At 40.6% G+C, this 20,188-nt stretch overlaps 1 protein-coding gene across 1 annotated transcript in view; it reads right to left on the bottom strand.

The window, feature by feature from the left end:
• Window positions 1–20,188, bottom strand: part of LOC139381440 (disintegrin and metalloproteinase domain-containing protein 12-like) — a 148,811-nt gene that overhangs the window by 27,175 nt on the left and 101,448 nt on the right. Inside the window, exons 5-11 of the mRNA XM_071124957.1 lie at window positions 11,865–11,941; window positions 10,029–10,218; window positions 6,942–7,007; window positions 3,749–3,820; window positions 3,021–3,190; window positions 2,712–2,796; window positions 32–180 (exon numbers count right to left, since the gene is read on the bottom strand). Coding sequence (XP_070981058.1) covers window positions 32–180; window positions 2,712–2,796; window positions 3,021–3,190; window positions 3,749–3,820; window positions 6,942–7,007; window positions 10,029–10,218; window positions 11,865–11,941 — 809 coding nt within the window. The remainder of the gene's footprint in view (window positions 1–31; window positions 181–2,711; window positions 2,797–3,020; window positions 3,191–3,748; window positions 3,821–6,941; window positions 7,008–10,028; window positions 10,219–11,864; window positions 11,942–20,188) is intronic.

Genomic DNA, 20,188 nt, shown 5'->3' with positions numbered 1-20,188 from the left:
ATGGTTGGACTGGACCATTGGCATCACTCACCCAGTGGAGGGGGTCATGATGCAGCCCCCACGGTCCACTGTCATCCTGCAGCCACACCCCCGCTCCGGGGTGTCGTGGTTCATGCCAAAGTTGTGCCCCAGCTCGTGTGCTAAAGTCACAGCTGCACCCAGGGGATTTTCCGAATGGTCCTACAGTGGAAAAACAGCATAAGTTCAGATTCGGTTTGAAACTGAGATAAAAAGTTGAAGCGATAACACCTTTCTATATTATTAGAACATCACAACAAAGCATTGCATTGTATAATGTCTAGCATGGATAACTAAGCAGCAGCACGATATGTTAGTTCATAGAGTTCAGTGGATATATTCATCGATGTTTGGAAGATAATGGATGTTGCATAGAGTAAAGAGCTGCAAGGTACAGTAGTACATTAGAGCCCATTATCCCTTAGTTCAATACATATCTGTCTTAGTTCGGTTGACTCACAGTGGTTCCATTAGGTCCAACTGCCCAGTGATCCACATTTCATTACACATTCTGCTCATGGAGGATAGGAGCTGATCAGTTTGTCTGCTGTTCCCTCACCAACCCCAACCAACCCTAATCACACACTACTGCCGGCGGGGACAGATGCTGGGAAGCAATAAAAACTTGGTGCATTATGACATTTTAGTGAACATATAAGCTAGCCAACTGTCCTTCAGAAGGAGAGAGGGTACAGGGAGGGGAGGGGGGTGTAAAGAGATAGGGAGAGGGGAGAAGTGATGGAGAAAAACCTAGTAAAAATTTGACAAACACAAAGCTACTAGACAGAGAAAGGCAGAGATGCATGCATGCAGAGAGATTGGAATGAAGACTGAAAGAAAGTGCAGCAAAGACACTGATTGACATGGAGAGACAAAGAGAAGAACACAAGGGAACAATAGAAGTGAAGGTAAGACTGGCTGCTGTAGCTTGCTGCACAGTTAAGTGCCGAGTGTGCACAGCAGCAAACACAACAGCAGTATAAATTATGAAGGTCCCGGCCCATGGAGCTTTACACACACAGACACACTCTGTGGATGTGTGTCTTCACTACTCCACAGGCCTAGATAGGTACACCAGGTGAACCACAGCCACAGCCATGAATTATGTATACACACACTGAAACACACACATGCACGCACACATACAGCACTGAATATACTGGAGGATACTGGAGACAGAAAGACTTGTCTCAGTCATATAATGTTTCCCCTACGTGGATGCTGTCATCCAATGCGACACAACAAGTAGGATTATGAATCAGACATTTTCTTAATCCATAAGTCCCTACTGTATGTGGGTCTCTAGTCTAAAGAGCCTAACAACTCGTCTGATTTACACTGCTCTGTACATACTGTAGGACTACTATTATGTCCATAATAAACTCCTGCGCTTTCCCTTTACAGAGGGTCGTATGTCAGGGCCCTATGTAAAGCAAAGCTATTTCTGCCCTGATTACAGAGCTGCGTGGTGGGACCAGTTTCCTGGGGTTTTTTTCGTGGAAGGATGAGAACTACGTCCCTCCCAGCCCCGTCATGTTTGAGAGGTCTCGTGGATGTGGTGTGGATATACTGCTCGCATCACGGCTGAGCGCCTCTTCACAAGCACTGTAATTGAAGAGTGGATTGACGTAGGTGAAGTCAGAGTCAACCCTTCAAAGCAGCCCTAAGATAGCTACATTGGTGAGAACAAAACCGGGTTAGTTTGGTCATGAAGGGGTTTTACGGTCTTTCTGAAGTAGTTTCAAGACATGCAGGGGATATTTTATCTCCCAAAACATGATGATTGTATTTGTTTACATTTAACGACAAACCCACAGTGGTTGACGTACAAACGTTTCTGGCGAAATTTGTTTTAAAAACCCAGCGATGTACAAACGGTGAAATTCAACCTACATGTGGACCAAATATAGGGGGTTGGAGCTGATAACATATGTTGAAATACAAAGTGGTTCATCTGGTCCTTCGGCCCTATAACTCAATACATGGTTCTTTAATCCTGCTCCAAGCCTTTGCCATGTGTGAGTAATGGGAAGGACAAACATCTGGAAATAACCAGCCAACCCTGGCCAGAAGGAAAACATATCTATTAATGGGAAATACACCTCTTTGTTGAAGCTGCATGGCATGGGCTGACTCTGAGAAGGGAACTGCCTGGCGATTTAGTACGGGTATCAAGTGATACAGTGGGGATGGAAACACAGTTCATTTTTGCTCATTGCATAACTTAACTGTGTGGGCTGTGCGTGGTAGTGAGTAAAGGGCATTCTATTTTGACATTTAGTATATGGCCTGGCACAAATAATTTATCACTCCTCATAAAAATGTTAATGTGTCTTGTTTAAGCTCCGTGTACAATGACTTACCTCAAACCCACATCCCTGTACATTTATAACTAGACTGGGTGGTTCAATGATGAAAAAGCTTCAAATAACCTTGGATGGTGTGTGTGTGTATGTGTGTGTGTGTGTGTGTGTGTGTGTGTGTGTGTGTGTGTGTGTGTGTGTGTGTGTGTGTGTGTGTGTGTGTGTACATTGATGTGAATATCCTGGTGTTTACAATCATCATTTCTCAGACAGCACTCACAAAACAATAAAAAACCTTTTCTTTACACACCGTCTCTGGATAGTGTTGAGCTGAGCTCATGCTGACAGCGTCATAGAGTAGGAACAGTGTGAGGTTGAGGTTGTGCTCACCATGACGATGCCTCCAGACTGCTCCACTGTGCACATGCTCATGATGGGAGCCATGCCAATGGTGGTACCCTGGAAGTACACCCCACTGGGGGGAAGGGGGTTGAGGAGAGGTAAAGAAGGTGACTTCAGGGGTTAAATACATACTAAGAATCTTATCATAGTCTATTTGTATCCCAAATCACAAACGACTGAAGCTTCTATACGAATCAGAAACGGTATGGGCTGTATAACTTCTGTACCTGTGTCACTTCGTTTTGAGTGTGTGCTTCAGGTATTTGTTTATGAGATTGTGTACTGTAGAATCTCCACCTGATGAGCTGAGCGTTGTCGTGCGATTTTGTAGGCAGCAGTTTGACTTTCCTCCAGTCTAGGAACTCATGCAGGGTGTTGAAGGGGTCCTGAGTGACAGGACACTTATCAGAGTCGCTCCATACCTCCAGGCCCACCAGGGCCACGCGGATGTTCAGGACCCTGTAGAACTGAGGGGCAGTGAGTAGAAGGATGCATTGTTTTACAACCATCTTAGGATCTCTACCATATAAACAATACATATAGATTTGTTTTATTTAAATAAAAAGGTAGTATGGATAAATGGCTGGGGACTGGCTTGGGAGCAGGTTGGCATTTATTATCAGGAATCTTGCCCTGGAGGTAGCTCTGCAGAGTGGTCACTTGCTGACACAGCCAAAGTTATAATATCTGATTTTAAACCTAAAACGAACCTTAACCACACTGCTAACCCTAGTGCATAACCCTATCCTTAAATTAAGACCCCAAAATCATGCATGTTTACTATATAGCACATTTTGCCTTTGAACCTGGCCCATCTAGTGGAAATCACTGAGTTCTAACTCCAGGTCAAGATTCATGACAAAACGTTGACTTGGGATCCTATATGATACCATTTTAGATGGACTAAAAGCAGTTGTGAGAGACTGACATTAGCCTGGGATGACATTAATATGTGTTGTCAGAGGTATTTCTATTTGAAACATATGATAGGTCTCTCCTGTGCATTGGGAAGGTGGTGGTTTTACCTTGTCCACGTAATTGGCTATCTCTGCCAGTCTCTGCTTCACCCTCTCAACATCCTTCCCCTGTTTCTGAAACTGAACACGCAACCCAGGGTGAATATTGTTAGATGTTAGTAAGCAAAGAAAAACATTAATAGTGGATGAAATGAGTACAAGATCATGGATGTAGTATACAGTACTGCAGACTGGGCTCAATATCATTTGAACAAGTGTGACGATGTGCCTGTGAGACATCGCCACGTCGGGACATTTCCCTCCATTGCTTCACACACAAATGAACAGATTTTTTTGGTACAGACATTTCCAAAATGGCATTATTATTATTCATATAAAATCATTATTGATATGATACAGTATAAGAACACAAACGCCAGAGTCTGGTTTATATAATTTATTTAGAAATGTACCACTGTATTCTCTTTGTTTGGTGCTGCTAGACCGTTCTACTCACCACATTATTTTGGAACTGGCTTCCTAGGGGAGCATCCGTTGGTGATGTTCAGGGATTTAGGAAAAGGTAGCGCGCCTCTCGTTATTTGTTTTTTCCTGTTGAAAACTTTTTCAGGATCTGTGGGTCCCCTGCGGGACGTTGTGCTAACATAGGCTAATGTGATTAGCATGAGGTTGTAAGTAACAAGGACATTTCCCAGGACATAGACATATTATGTCCAACGTTTCGACAGACAAGCTGTCTTCATCAGGGTATAATGACAAACACGGTGAGATGACTCATTTATATAGTGTCAAAAGACACACACTTTCCTAGGCTGTCATTGTAAATAAGAATTTGTTCTTAATTGACTTGCCTAGTCAAATAAAGGTTAAATAATAAAAAATAAAAAAAAAGTCACTGATGTGATCTTCCTGTCTGGGTTTGGCGCCACGCTTGGGTAAGTGCTGTGGGGGAGATCTATGTGGGCTATGCTCAGCCTAAAGCATTATGTCTTTGTTGTAAATGTTTTGGCGCCAAACTGTGGCAGTTGTGAAAAAAGTCAATAGTTGGAAGAGTTGCCATTATTATTATTATTGTTATTTTGCCATTTTTAATTCATTGTAAATAAGAATTTGTTCTTAACTGACTTGCCTAGTAAAGGAGTATAAAGGAGTAAAGGCCTAGTTAAATAAAGGAGTAAAGGCCTAGTTAAATAAAGGAGTAAAGGCCTAGTTAAATAAAGGGTAAATAAAAATGATATACAAAAAAAATTAGATGTTTTTTTTCCCATTATTTTCTCTTGAACCATATGGTATATTCTCTAGAAACGCATGGACAATATGGACACAGATATACAAAAATGAATACTACATATGAATATATATATATTTTTAAAGTTATGCAAGTATAAATTACCAAAGATCTCTGGCTTTGCCCTCGACCGGTCCAGGTCATATCTATGTGGTAGATGTTTCTCAGTGATGGTTCAGTATAGTCCCCAGCACCTATTCACGTTATTGTCCCTCAGGGGTCATCCTTTTTTTCCCTGTACATGCTTCTCCTTGTTGACATCATCCACAATCATAAAATGCAGTTTCTACTGTATGCGGATGACACACAGCTTTTATATATCAATCAGACCCAGTGACCAAGTGATATCAAATGTTGGATGTCTGACAACTTTCTCCAACTCAATGATAAGAAATCAGAGGTTGTTTTATTTGGTCCCCCTTATTTAACTCTGACCTAAACGTCCAGCTGCATGTAAAGAAGGTTGTCCAGTCTGCTTTTATCATCAGAGAAATATAGCTAAAGTCAAGTATTTTATCTCAGTCACTGATCTGGAGAGACTTCTACCTGCTTGTATTTCCTCACTCCTAGATTACTGTAACTCTTTGTATACATGTCTGTCAGAAATCACTCCATCATCTAAAGTTCAAAACTCTGCAGCTCAGCTTTTTATAGGCACCAGAAAATCTATCCATATCACAGCTATTTGAGCTTCTCTACACTGGCTACCAGTCACTTTCAGAATAGATCAAAAATATATATTAATCAAGTTTAAGGCTAGGCTTGGTTTAGCTCCATCCTATATCTCTGATCTTTTATCTCCTTACACGTCAGGACACAGCCTGAGATCCTCTGGCAGGGCACTGTTGACCATTCCAAAGTCTAGGTCGAAAACAAAAGGAGACTGGGCATTTGCTATTAGGGCTAGACTTTGGAATAGTCTGCTAGAAGAGATCAGGCTTGCAGATTCAGTGTCTGTTTTTAAATACCTACTGAAGACACACTTTTATAAAGGTGCTTTCAATGTATGATTTGAATTAGCTATATCTGTCTTTGTTTCTAAGTTAGTAACTTTTATTTTATGATGTGAATAACTTTGTTACCTGTATTGAAAAGCACCATACAAACAAAGTTATTTGTATAGAGCTTATGCAAATAAGACAATTATTCTATTGCCATAGATCACCTGTTAATTACCAAAATTACTGAAGATTCCGGTAACTTCTGTACATTACTGGTAGCTCTGCAACCCTAGCAGTACAGTATAATGGTAGTTTTTGGAGAAATGGCATGGCACATATGTTACAGATATCTTCAACCATTCTGGAAGGGAAGGTATAACATGTTGGACAGGTTGTCAAGCTGAGGTCCATCTGGATTTGGGCTCATCTCAGAAACAATTGGCGAGAGAACGGGGAGCATGTGCATTGGCAGAAATGGCATGTGAGAGGCATCGGATGCAATCCAAGGTGAGACAGACTCTCCTTTTTCATCCCACTGTGCATCCACCTGCTTGTGTATACTGTGTGTAGACCTACTTAGTCAGCTACATCCAGCCTGGCCCTTATAGAGCAGCACAAGCAAGTGGGTCCTCTCCTCCTCTCTCTTCCAGTTCAGGTCAATAGCATCAGCTAGGGGCAGCCAAGGGGAAATCCCAGTGCGAGCGTTTCTCTCCTTCTTCTGTATCCACACCGTTTCCTGTTTCCTGTCTAGTCCCCTGGGGAATTGTTTAGCACTTCCCGTGGAATACGGCTGCCACCGACGACCGCACTGTAGCAGCACACTGACCTAATTCTGCCGTTACCATGAGGATTTGTTCTTGCTTTGTTAAAATCTCGCCTATTTTCTTCTGAAAAGTCTGTGTGTCTCTAGCCGTTCTGAATGGGCACACCACATACTGTAGTCATGGTAATGATGAGTAGGACGACACTAGGACTATTATCTATGCATTTTAATTCATTATAGATACATTACCTCTCTGTTGTCTGCAACGATGATCAGCTCTACGTATTTGGTAGTCTTCTGAGCGTGCCTCTTGTGCTGTGATGCAGAGAGAGGGGGGAGGGCAGAAAACCCATCATTTGAACAAAATCTTTACTCAAGGACATGGACATTCTAAATTTAACCACTCCTTTCTCCTCCTCAAAGTCCTGTCTTTTTTTTTTAGCTTTGTAAACAAACGCTCACTTTCGCACAACTTCTAGTGAGTCCACATTAGGTTATTTATGTTAAAGCTACTTCAAAAATATTGCTTATCAATCTTTCAAAAGGCTCCTGTCACGGAATCACCTGTGATTTCAACTTCACATTGAAGGCCTACACACCAGTGGCAAAAGCTTCATAAAAAAGCCTATTACTCATGTGCTTAGTCACGCAGAGAGCAGACATGTTTCTATGAAATATCCTGTCCTATCATAGTGCTCCTGTTCTTTTTATCAAGCTTTATGTTCCAAAGCTCCAATATTGGAAACTGATGATTCACTGTGTCAGTGAGTGTCTTGGTTATTATTTCTGAAGGAAAGGATCAGGATTGATAATGGATGCAGGCAGGTACTGTGATGGATGCAGGTAGGTACTGTAGGTGGTGGCAGATGGACCTGTACACCTGCTACATCGAGACTGGTGTGGGGAGCTGTGCCCATGCTCCTGCCCTGGCCCTGATATAGGACTCTGGAGCCAGGGAAAGAGTAAGGGCAAGGTTGGATCTCTACCATGGTTCATGTGCTGGTCTGAGCGCCAATTCAAGTACAAACCCAAGTACAAAACCAATACAGCTCAAGCCCTGGTTTCTGGTCACAGCGAAAATTGCCCTCATTGTTTATAATCGATCATACTGCCACAAAATCCATCGTCTTTGTTACAACAGTATGGTAAAAATAAGTTTGATCCTACCTTTGAGGCAATAGCTATAAAGGCATGCATCAATTTACAAATGAACAATAAACATCTCCCTAAGGACCCCTGGCTTGCCATTGCAAAACAAAAACCATATTAGCATGTTTCAAATGGTGTCGTGTTATATCAGAGAAATTAAGACATAGGTGTTTCCATAGCAAATCAATTGCTTTCCCACCATGAAAGGTGGCATTATCCCCTCTCAGATTGTTAACAAACCCAGAACATTGTGTTACAGACACTCTCAGACAGATACAGTGCCTTGCGAAAGTATTCGGCCCCCTTGAACTTTGCGACCTTTTGCCACATTTCAGGCTTCAAACATAAAGATATAAAACTGTATTTTTTTGTGAAGAATCAACAACAAGTGGGACACAATCATGAAGTGGAATGACATTTATTGGATATTTCAAACTTTTTTAACAAATCAAAAACTGAAAAATTGGGCGTGCAAAATTATTCAGCCCCTTTACTTTCAGTGCAGCAAACTCTCTCCAGAAGTTCAGTGAGGATCTCTGAATGATCCAATGTTGACCTAAATGACTAATGATGATAAATACAATCCACCTGTGTGTAATCAAGTCTCCGTATAAATGCACCTGCACTGTGATAGTCTCAGAGGTCCTTTAAAAGCGCAGAGAGCATCATGAAGAACAAGGAACACACCAGGCAGGTCCGAGATACTGTTGTGAAGAAGTTTAAAGCTGGATTTGGATACAAAAAGATTTCCCAAGCTTTAAACATCCCAAGGAGCACTGTGCAAGCGATAATATTGAAATGGAAGGAGTATCAGACCACTGCAAATCTACCAAGACCTGGCCGTCCCTCTAAACTTTCAGCTCATACAAGGAGAAGACTGATCAGAGATGCAGCCAAGAGGCCCATGATCACTCTGGATGAACTGCAGAGATCTACAGCTGAGGTGGGAGACTCTGTCCATAGGACAACAATCAGTCGTATATTGCACAAATCTGGCCTTTATGGAAGAGTGGCAAGAAGAAAGCCATTTCTTAAAGATATCCATAAAAAGTGTTGTTTAAAGTTTGCCACAAGCCACCTGGGAGACACACCAAACATGTGGAAGAAGGTGCTCTGGTCAGATGAAACCAAAATTTAACTTTTTGGCAACAATGCAAAACGTTATGTTTGGCGTAAAAGCAACACAGCTCATCACCCTGAACACACCATCCCCACTGTCAAACATGGTGGTGGCAGCATCATGGTTTGGGCCTGCTTTTCTTCAGCAGGGACAGGGAAGATGGTTAAAATTGATGGGAAGATGGATGGAGCCAAATACAGGACCATTCTGGAAGAAAACCTGATGGAGTCTGCAAAAGACCTGAGACTGGGACGGAGATTTGTCTTCCAACAAGACAATGATCCAAAACATAAAGCAAAATCTACAATGGAATGGTTCAAAAATAAACATATCCAGGTGTTAGAATGGCCAAGTCAAAGTCCAGACCTGAATCCAATCGAGAATCTGTGGAAAGAACTGAAAACTGCTGTTCACAAATGCTCTCCATCCAACCTCACTGAGCTCGAGCTGTTTTGCAAGGAGGAATGGGAAAAAATGTCAGTCTCTCGATGTGCAAAACTGATAGAGACATACCCCAAGCGACTTACAGCTGTAATTGCAGCAAAAGGTGGCGCTACAAAGTATTAACTTAAGGGGGCTGAATAATTTTGCACGCCCAATTTTTCAGTTTTTGATTTGTTAAAAAAGTTTGAAATATCCAATAAAGGTCGTTCCACTTCATGATTGTGTCCCACTTGTTGTTGATTCTTCACAAAAAAATACAGTTTTATATCTTTATGTTTGAAGCCTGAAATGTGGCAAAAGGTCGCAAAGTTCAAGGGGGCCGAATACTTTCGCAAGGCACTGTATCTGGATGACAATGTCATAAGTCCATGAGCCCACGCTCCTACATCACTCTCTATCTATCTCACTGATACCATTATTCCAGATCCCATACAACATGAATCCATTATCAAGCTCTTCCTTTTGAACATCTTCTAGATCTGATGATTTGATCTGATAGCTTTATCATGAGCATTTTTGTTAATGGAATGCTACAGTACCAATATTTCTAATGTGGTATTTGATGGAGGTAATCTGAAGGAAATGGTCAGAAGAAAAACTTAGTTGTTGTCGATGAGCCTTACCCTGGTACTGAATGTTCTGAACGGGCTTCTTAGATGGTTGTCAGGTGTAACAGAGGACATGTTGAAGCCATGACCACAGGTTCCAGAGGACAGGTTGAGGTTTTCCCCTCGGTAAATGATGTGTGTATAATTGTCCTGGTTCAACGATGGTTCAAGGATGAAGGTCTTATTTTCAAGTGAGATGAAACCCCTGTAAGACAAGGGAAGACGAGGCAAAGCTGTTCAACAGATCTGGCATAATAATTTGACTGTGTGGACAAAGCATTCCGTGACCAGAAGGGGGAAGCCATCTTGATTTTTGACTGCATGTTATGCTATGGTCAGAAATGTTTGTAATTAAGAAAATGTTTATAGTTTAAAGGCCTAGGTCTTTAACTTTGAGTGAGAACTTTCTCAAAGTTTAGTAAGGGACAGTGCTTGACTTGGGCAAGAGCTCACCGGAACGGAGTACCGGTGCCTCTATTTTTCTACTGCTAGAGCTCCCGCACCTCATAGAATATTAGCTCAAAAGTATTATGGAGCCCCTGCACCTAAATATAAACAGTACCAGCACCCAAAATGAGTACTAGCATCTATTTCAGTCCAAGTCAAGAACTGGTAAGGGATATTGTATTGATCATCAAGAGAAGTTTCCTTTATGTGGACTGTGGACTTCCAAGGACCAAAGTGTGGAAGGATATTTCTAAGGCCTACTTCTATATTTCATTTTTCTCTCTCTCTGTACTGGCTTTTTTAATTTTTCGCATCTGGATTATTTAGATTTGTTTTATTTTCTTACTGGATGTTGGGACTGAACAAATGTCTCTTAGTGAAATAACTCAGTCAATGTAAATGGCCCCACTGACTTACAGTAGATTCAACTCCCCAAAGAGGCTCTTAGGCCAACTAAAACTCTGAAACAATTTGTTTTGGCATTGAAGCCAAGCCACATGTTGCTCGTCAAACATCTGTCTGCCTCAAGGATTTTGTGAGGTACAAGATTAAAAAAAGAATGACCAGTAACACTCCTTGGGGGTGGACTCTTATTCAGGTCAACATTTTTATCACAAATGTATTACCGCTAAAAGTTCCTCTTCATTAGCTTTTATTGCATCGTTAAAAGGTTTCATGGCATACTAAACGTTTTCTCGTCACATAATGCATCTGTAGTTTGGGGTAATTAAGCAGGAGATGAGCATACATCAGCAGGCTTTCTGTTGCTGTTTAGACTCAGCCAGGCAGCTTTATTACTTCCAGGTGGCCATTAGGCACAGACACATGCCCAGAGGAGAGTGGAGGAGAATACAGATAATCACTGGGTGGCCCAGACCAAGACCATGTTCTATGTCTAGGGATCTATTATACACTTTTGGTGGACTCTTCTATACTCTTGGGTAAGTGGAAACTCATACCTGTTTGTTGACAGAGAATTAAGGTGCTCAAGTGCGATTCCACAGCAGCGGAAAATATTTGTGGTATCTCAGATTGTTCTGTCAATTTTCACATACATTTCATTGGGATGAAGGATGTTTGAAATAATTTTTACATTTGTATCACAAAACATCATTCTGAAAATATGATGAATGTGGCCATCTATACATGCCTCATTTAAGACCCTATGATATGCAAACAGTACATGATATAGACATCTTGGGGTAACTATACTCCTTTTGGTGTGCTCTAAGATATGAGTATGAAATAAACATTTTTACATTCAAATGGTTTGTCACACACATCCTTTCTTGGCAATGAAGTTCCCATGTGAGAATTGCCGGAACAATCTGTGGGTCATGATTGTGGCCACTTACACAGCATGTCTCAGGCTTCTGGGATCCTATAGACTGAAGTGTTACTTACCGGAGGCCAGAGCAGGTGCTGAGAGTGACGTCAGAGTTAGCGTGGCCTTCCACTTCTCCATGGTAGTAACAGTTCTTCTGAAAAATACCAACATGACACTCAAGTCAAATTTAAACCGTGTCAGGACATTCTTTAACATACTATAGTATACTTATCTTTCGTTTCACCAATGGTCAACCAAGGAGAAGTGGAAAGGAGGCCATTAAGTGTACAGAGACATAATGAAGCTACTGTCTGTCTGAGACAGTATGATGAGGAAGTGTCTGGTTTGGAGTCAAAACAAAACTCTGTATTATGGCTGAATGGCTTCATTCAAGTCTACACCAATTACTCTAAGACCAACTGCTTTGTTAGCCAAAAGTCAGTTTGAAAAATACTGAACGCCAGTACTGAACTGTGAGACAAAATACTTGAAGCTGGCATTTTCCGTAGCCAGTTCATACTTTTACACAATCACTAAGGATGTACTGACTTGACTCCAAAAGAGACCCCTTTACTGCTCTGAAAGGAGACTCCTTTTGAAATAGCATTGCTATGAAAATACTTGGCTGAGTCACCATTCAACATGAACATGTCGGTGCCATAGACATACAGGAACAATATATAAAAGTATGTGGATACCACTTCAAATTAGTGGATTCGGCTAATTCAGCCACACCCGTTACTGACAGCTGTCTAAAATCGAGCACACAGACATGCAATCTCCATAGACAAATATTGGCAGTAGAATGGTGTGCTGAAGTTTGTAGCGTGTAAAAATCATTCTCGTTTGCAACACTCACTACCAAGTTCCAAACTTTTCTCTGGAAGCAACATCAGCACAATAACTGTACGTCAGGAGCTTCATGAAATGGGTTTCCATGGATAAGCAGCCACACACAAGACTAACATCACCATGCACAATGCCAACTTTGTCTGGAGTGGTGTAAAGCTTGCCGCCATTGGACTCTGGAGTAGTGGAAAGCATTCTCTGGAGTGATGAATCACGCTTCACCATCTGGCAGTCCGACGGACGAATCTGGGTGTGGCGGATACCAGGAGAACGCTACTTGCCCAAATTCACAGAGCCAACTGTAAAGTTTGGTGGAGAAGGAATGATGGTCTGGGGCTGTTTTTCATGATTCGGGCTAGGCCCCTTATTTCCAGTGAAGGGAAATCTTAACTCTACAGCATAGAATTACATTATAGATGATTACGTGCTTCCAACTTTGTGGCAACAGTTTAGGAAAGGTCCTTTCCTGTTCCAGCATGACAATGCTCCTGTGCACAAAGCGAGGTCCATACAGAAATGGTTTGTTGAAATCGGTGTGGAAAAACTTGACTGGCCTGCACAGTGCCCATACCTCAGCCCCATCAAACACCTGAATTGGAACGCTGACACCGAGCGAGGCCTAATTGCCCAGTATCAGTGCCTGACCTCAATAATGCGCTTGTGGCTGAAGGGAAGCAAGTCCCCACAGCAATGTTCCAACATCTAGTGGAAAGCCTTCCCAGGAGAGTGGAGGCTGTTATAGCAGCAAAAGGGGACCAACTCCATATTAATGCAGATGATTTTGGAATGAAATGTTTGACGAGTAGGTATCCACATACTTTTGGTCATGTAGTGTATATTGGGTAGCATTATGTTTAGCATTTACCTTAGCATTCTTTATGACACTATGATATTTTGTTTTGAGTTTGTGTACCAATTTAGGGTTTTATAATGTCCATAAATACTTAGTCAGTTGTGTTTTGGAAAGGAAACTTTTAAATGAAAATAGCTGCCAGACACCATAACGTAGTCGACTTTCAAAATATGTGACCTTTAACTGTTGGTTTTGGTCATTTCAGTGGAACATGTAAAATTGGTTGTTAAATGAAAACATTTTTTTTTATTAGGCATATACAGTGCCTTCGGGAAGTATTCAGACCCCTTGACTTTTTCCACATTTGTCATGTTACAGCAAATTCTAAAATAATATTTCTCATCAATATAGACACACTACCCTATAATGACAAAGAAAATATAGGTTCCTAGAAATATTTGCTAATTCATTAAAAAAATAAATGAGAATATTATATTTACATAAGTATTCAGACCCTTTACTCAGTACTTTGTTGAAGCACCTTTGGCAGCGATTACAGCATCGATTCTTCTTGGGTATGACACTACAAGCTTGACACACCTGTATTTGGGGAGTTTCTCCTTTTCTTTTCTTCAGATCCTCTCAACCTCTGTCAGGTTCAGGTCTCTCCAGAGATGTTTGATCAGGTTCGAGACTGGGCTCTGGCTGGGCCACTCAAGGACATTCAGAGACTTGTCCTGAAGCCACTCATGCGTTGTCTTGGCTGTGTGCTTAGGGTCGTTGTCCTGTTGGAAGGTGGACCTTCACCCCAGGCTAAGGACCTGAGCACTCTGTAGCAGGTTTTCATCAAGGATCTCTCTACACTTTACTTTGTTCAGCTTTGCCTCGATCCTGACTAGTCTCCCAATCCCTGCCACTGAAAAACATCCCCACAGCATGATTCTGCCACCACCATGCTTCACCGTAGGGATGGTGCCAGGTTTCTTCCAGACGTGATGCATGGTATTCAGGTCAAAGGGTTCAATCTTGGTTTCTTCAGACCAAAGAATGTTGTTTATCATTTAGTTGTCTTATGGCAAAACTCTAAGCCAGCTGTCATGTGCCTTTTAATGATGAGTGGCTTCAATCTGGCCACTACCAGAAAGGCCTGATTGGTGGAGTGCGGCAGAGATGGTTGTCCTGCAGGAAGATTCTCCCATCTCCACAGAGGAACTCTAGAGCTCTGTGAGAGTGACCATCGGGTTCTTGGTCACCTCCCTGACCAAAGCCCTTCTCCCCCGATTGCTCAGTTTGGCCGGGAGGCCAGCTCTAGGAAGAGTCTTGGTAGTTCTAAACTTCTTCCATTTAAGAATGATGGAAGCCACTGTGTTCTTGGGGACCTTCAATGCTGCAGAATTTTTTTTGGGTACCCTTCCCCAGATCTGTGCCTCGACACGATGCTGTTTCGGAGCTTTACGGACAATTTCTTCGACCTCATGGCTTGGTTTTTACTCATGCAGTGTCAACCGTGGGACCTTATATATACAGGTGTGTGCCTTTACAAATAATTTCCAATCAATTGAATTTACCACAGGTGGACTCCAAACAAGTTGTAGAAACATCTCAAGGATTAGCAATGGAAGAAGGATGCAAATGAGCTCAATGTCGAATCTCATACATACAGTGCCTTGCGAAAGTATTCGGCCCCCTTGAACTTTGCGACCTTTTGCCACATTTCAGGCTTCAAACATAAAGATATAAAACTGTATTTTTTTTGTGAAGAATCAACAACAAGTGGGACACAATCATGAAGTGGAACGACATTTATTGGATATTTCAAACTTTTTTAACAAATCAAAAACTGAAAAATTGGGCGTGCAAAATTGAGGTTGGATGGAGAGCATTTGTGAAAGAGCAGTTTTCAGTTCTTTCCACAGATTCTTGATTGGATTCAGGTCTGGACTTTGACTTGGCCATTCTAACACCTGGATATGTTTATTTTTGAACCATTCCATTGTAGATTTTGCTTTATGTTTTGGATCATTGTCTTGTTGGAAGACAAATCTCCGTCCCAGTCTCAGGTCTTTTGCAGACTCCATCAGGTTTTCTTCCAGAATGGTCCTGTATTTGGCTCCATCCATCTTCCCATCAATTTCAACCATCTTCCCTGTCCCTGCTCAAGAAAAGCAGGCCCAAACCATGATGCTGCCACCACCATGTTTGACAGTGGGTATGGTGTGTTCAGGGTGATGAGCTGTGTTGCTTTTACGCCAAACATAACGTTTTGCATTGTTGCCAAAAAGTTCAATTTTGGTTTCATCTGACCAGAGCACCTTCTTCCACATGTTTGGTGTGTCTCCCAGGTGGCTTGTGGCAAACTTTAAACAACACTTTTTATGGATATCTTTAAGAAATGGCTTTCTTCTTGCCACTCTTCCATAAAGGCCAGATTTGTGCAATATACGACTGATTGTTGTCCTATGGACAGAGTCTCCCACCTCAGCTGTAGATCTCTGCAGTTCATCCAGAGTGATCATGGGCCTCTTGGCTGCATCTCTGATCAGTCTTCTCCTTGTATGAGCTGAAAGTTTAGAGGGACGGCCAGGTCTTGGTAGATTTGCAGTGGTCTGATACTCCTTCCATTTCAATATTATCGCTTACACAGTGCTCCTTGGGATGTTTAAAGCTTGGGAAATCTTTTTTTATCCAAATCCGGCTTTAAACTTCTTCACAACAGTATCTCGGACCTGCCTGGTGTGTTCCTTGTTCTTCATGATGCTCTTTGCGCTTTTAACGGACCTCTGAGACTATCACAGTGCCGGTGCATTTATACGGCGACTTGATTACACACAGGTGGATTGTATTTATCATCAATAGTCATTTAGGTCAACATTGGATCATTCAGAGATCCTCACTGAACTTCTGGAGAGAGTTTGCTGCACTGAAAGTAAAGGGGCTGAATAATTTTGCACGCCCAATTTTTCAGTTTTTGATTTATTAAAAAAGTTTGAAATATCCAATAAATGTCGTTCCACTTCATGATTGTGTCCCACTTGTTGTTGATTCTTCACAAAAAAATACAGTTTTATATCTTTATGTTTGAAGCCTGAAATATGTGGCAAAAGGTCGCAAAGTTCAAGGGGGCCGAATACTTTCGCAAGGCACTGTAGCAAAGGGTAAGAATACTTATGTAAATAATGTTTTTCTGTTTATTTTTATTTTTAATACATTTGCAAAAATGTCTAAAAACCTGTTTGCGCTTCATTAGGGGGTATTGTGTGTAGATTGCTGAGTATTACTCTTTTTAAAATCAATTTTAGTATAAGGATGTAACATAACAAAATGTGGCAAAAGGCAAGGGGTCTGAATACTTTTCGAAGGCACTGTGTACATTTCTCAACAAATCTCCATCCAAAACATGTGGAAAAGCAAATGCTTTGATTCCCGGTCAGCTGGAAAAGGGGTCTTAAGTATTTGAAATACATTAACACTAGTGGTAAATGCGCTGCTCACAATTGACAGCAGAAACATGGACACCAATGGTGTTTCTCATTCTGCTGGAGTAGATCTAGTATTTCATATTAAACCTACCTTTATGCATCCAGTTGTTTCTTCATTTTAAACTCACCCAACAAAAATCACAATATGCTGTTTTACATTTTGTGTTATTTGTGCTGGTCTAATTCCTAAAATGGAAAAGAATAAGAAACTGTGCATTCTCTGATAGTAATAATAGTTCATATGGTGCTCTTCGATGTCACAGGTTTGTGTCATTGATAAATAAATAATTTTAATATTTACATCGTCAGATGTTTATACGTTATGTATAAAAGGCATATGCATGCATTGTTAACTATTTTGATTACTTTAAAACATTGTTGGAGTTCAGGTGTTTGATGTGAATGATGGGTGACTAGTAGCATTCTTGTCAAATACAGTGCCTTCTAAAAGTATCCATAGCCCTTGACTTATTCCACATTTTGTTGTAATACAGCCTGAATTTAAAATGGATTAAATAGATTTTCCCCTCACCCATCTACACACCATACCCCATAATGACAAATTGGTTGTTGATCATTACTAGACATCCATTTTCAGGTATTTTCAAGTAGATTTAAGTCAAAACTGTAACTCAGACACTCAGGAACATTCACTGTCTTCTTGAAAGCAACTCCAGTTTAGATTTGACCTTCTGTTTTTGATTTTTGTCTTGATGAAAGGTGAATTAATCTCCCAGTGTCTGGTGGTAAGCAGACTGAACCAGGTTTTCCTGTGGTATTTTGTCAGTTTATTTTTTATCTTGAAAATCTCCCCAGTCTTTAACGATTACAAGCATACCCATAACATGATGCAGCCACCACTATGGAGAGTGGTACTCAGTTGTTACGTTCGTCGATGGAAGGATTGGACCAAGGTGCAGCGTGGTAGGCGAACATCTTACTTTTATTAAAATGACCACCAAAAAACAACAAAATACAAAACGAACGTAAAGTTCTGCAGGCTACACAGCACCTATACAAAATCAAGAACCCACAAACTAAGGTGGGAAAAAGGCTGCCTAAGTATGATCCCCAATCAGAGACAATGATAGACAGCTGCCTCTGATTGGGAACCATACCAGGCCAAACAAAGAAATAGGAAAACTAGATTGTCCACCCTAGTCACACCCTGACCTAAACAAAATAGAGAATGAAAAGGATCTCTAAGGTCAAGGCGTGACACTCAGTTGTATTGGATTTGCACAAAACACTATATATTCATGAAAAAAGTTAATTGCTTTGCCACATTTTTTGCAGTATTATTTTAGTGCCTTGTTGCAAACAGAATGCATGTTTTGGAATATGTTTATTCTGTACAAGCTTCATTCTTTTCACTCAGTCAATTAGTTTAGTATGGTGGAGTAACTACAATGTTGCTGATCCATCCATAGTTTTCTCCCATCGCATCCATTAAACTCTAACTGTTTTAAAGTCACCACTGAAATCCATGAACGGTTTCCTTCCTCTCCAACAGCTGAGATAGGAAGGATGTCTATATTTTTGTAGTGATTGGGGTGTATTGATACACCATCCAAAGTGTAATTAATAACTGCACCATGCTCAAAGGGATAGTCAATGTCTCTTTTTTTACCCATCTACCAATAGGTGGCCTTCTTTGCGAGGCATTGGAACACCTCCCTGGTCTTTGTGGTTGAATCTGTGTTTGAAATTCACTGCTCGACTGAGGGACCTTAAAGATAATTGTATGTGTGGGATAAAGAGATGAAGTAGTCATTCAAAAATCATGTTAAAAACTATTATTGCATACAGTGAGTCCATGCAACATATTATGTGACTTGTTATGTATATGTTTACTCCTGAACTTAATTAGGCTTGTCATAACAAAAGGTTCAATAGTTATTGACTCAAGACATTTAAGCGTTTGATTTTTAATGAATTAAAAACTTTGCCTTCCACTTTGACATTATGGGGTATTGTTTCTAGTCCAGTGACAATACATTGGAAATTCAGGCTGTAACACAACACAATGTGGAAAAAGTCAAGGAGTGTGAATACTTTCTGAAGGCACTGTAAATATGCTTATTCATTCATAACTATGGATACAATCTGCAATGGGTAAATATGGTTTTGAATCTGTAACAGAACTTGTCAAAAGTTAGCTCTGAATTGCATTAATACAGCACTGCATTTAGACACCATGAATTGAAATAGATTTCACGTCATTCATATAGTTAGCAGAAATGATAAGGGATTGATGTTGCTAATATCATCTACTGTAGGTAGCTAGCTAGCTAGCTTATTTGCAAAAAAACTAGCCTAGTATTCATGACACATTGTAAATATCTGACTGCTACTAGGATAGTATTCTTTTCAAGACACAAGACCAAATGCATAAATAAGCCAACAAATATTAGTTAAATAAAATAAAAATGTTCAATACTGAGTGTATAAAACATTAGGAACACCTGCTCGTTCTATGACAGACTAACCAGGTGAATCCAGGTGAAAGCTATTATCCCTTTATTGATGACACCTGTTTAATCCACTTCGATCAGTGTAGATGAAGGGGAGAAGACAGGTTAAAGAAGGATTTTTAAGCCTTGAGACAATTGAGAGATGGATGTTGTATGTGTGCCATTCAGAGGATGAATGGTAGTGCTGAACTATTAACCAAAATGTTGCTTTTTAAACAACTCATTTACCGCCGTCGGTTCAATTATTTGAATTACATTTTTCTTTTTCTGTGAGCTCAATTTCTGTCGAGATAAATCAGTAGTTTCCAACAGGCCAATATTCTACATACTTTAGCGCAGAAAACGTGGTAATTAACTACAATGACCATAAGTTATTTCGCACCCACTGAAACTTGGCCGGTCTGTTTGGAGAAGACTCAGAGACTGAGAGAAGAAAGTACACTCGATCTAGAGGATAGAAAGCAGTTGCTTCACGAGCCTGAAAATACATGTTGATTGATAGTTAGTATTCAACAGTCATAAAAGTATGCCTTATTTACTTTGAAGAACTACTAAAATTGTTATTTTGTCAGACAGCATAGGCAGCAGCTCTATAGAGATGAGATGATGACTTGGAATTAAATAATAAAGTCATCAAATAAAACAAATAAAATATTTTATTAAAATAAAGTTATGTTACTAAGTGATAAGCAGTAATGCGCAGTCACTACCATCATTGGACTTTAATTTAAAGATGCACTATGCAGAAATCACTCCAGCATTTCCTGGTTGCTAAAATTCTAAGAGTTTGCCTAATTTCAGTTTAT

Source organism: Oncorhynchus clarkii, chromosome 23 (genome assembly GCF_045791955.1).
Source record: "Oncorhynchus clarkii lewisi isolate Uvic-CL-2024 chromosome 23, UVic_Ocla_1.0, whole genome shotgun sequence".
In the NCBI taxonomy this organism is placed as follows: Eukaryota; Metazoa; Chordata; class Actinopteri; order Salmoniformes; family Salmonidae; genus Oncorhynchus; species Oncorhynchus clarkii.
This window is presented reverse-complemented; position numbering and strand designations above follow the sequence as displayed.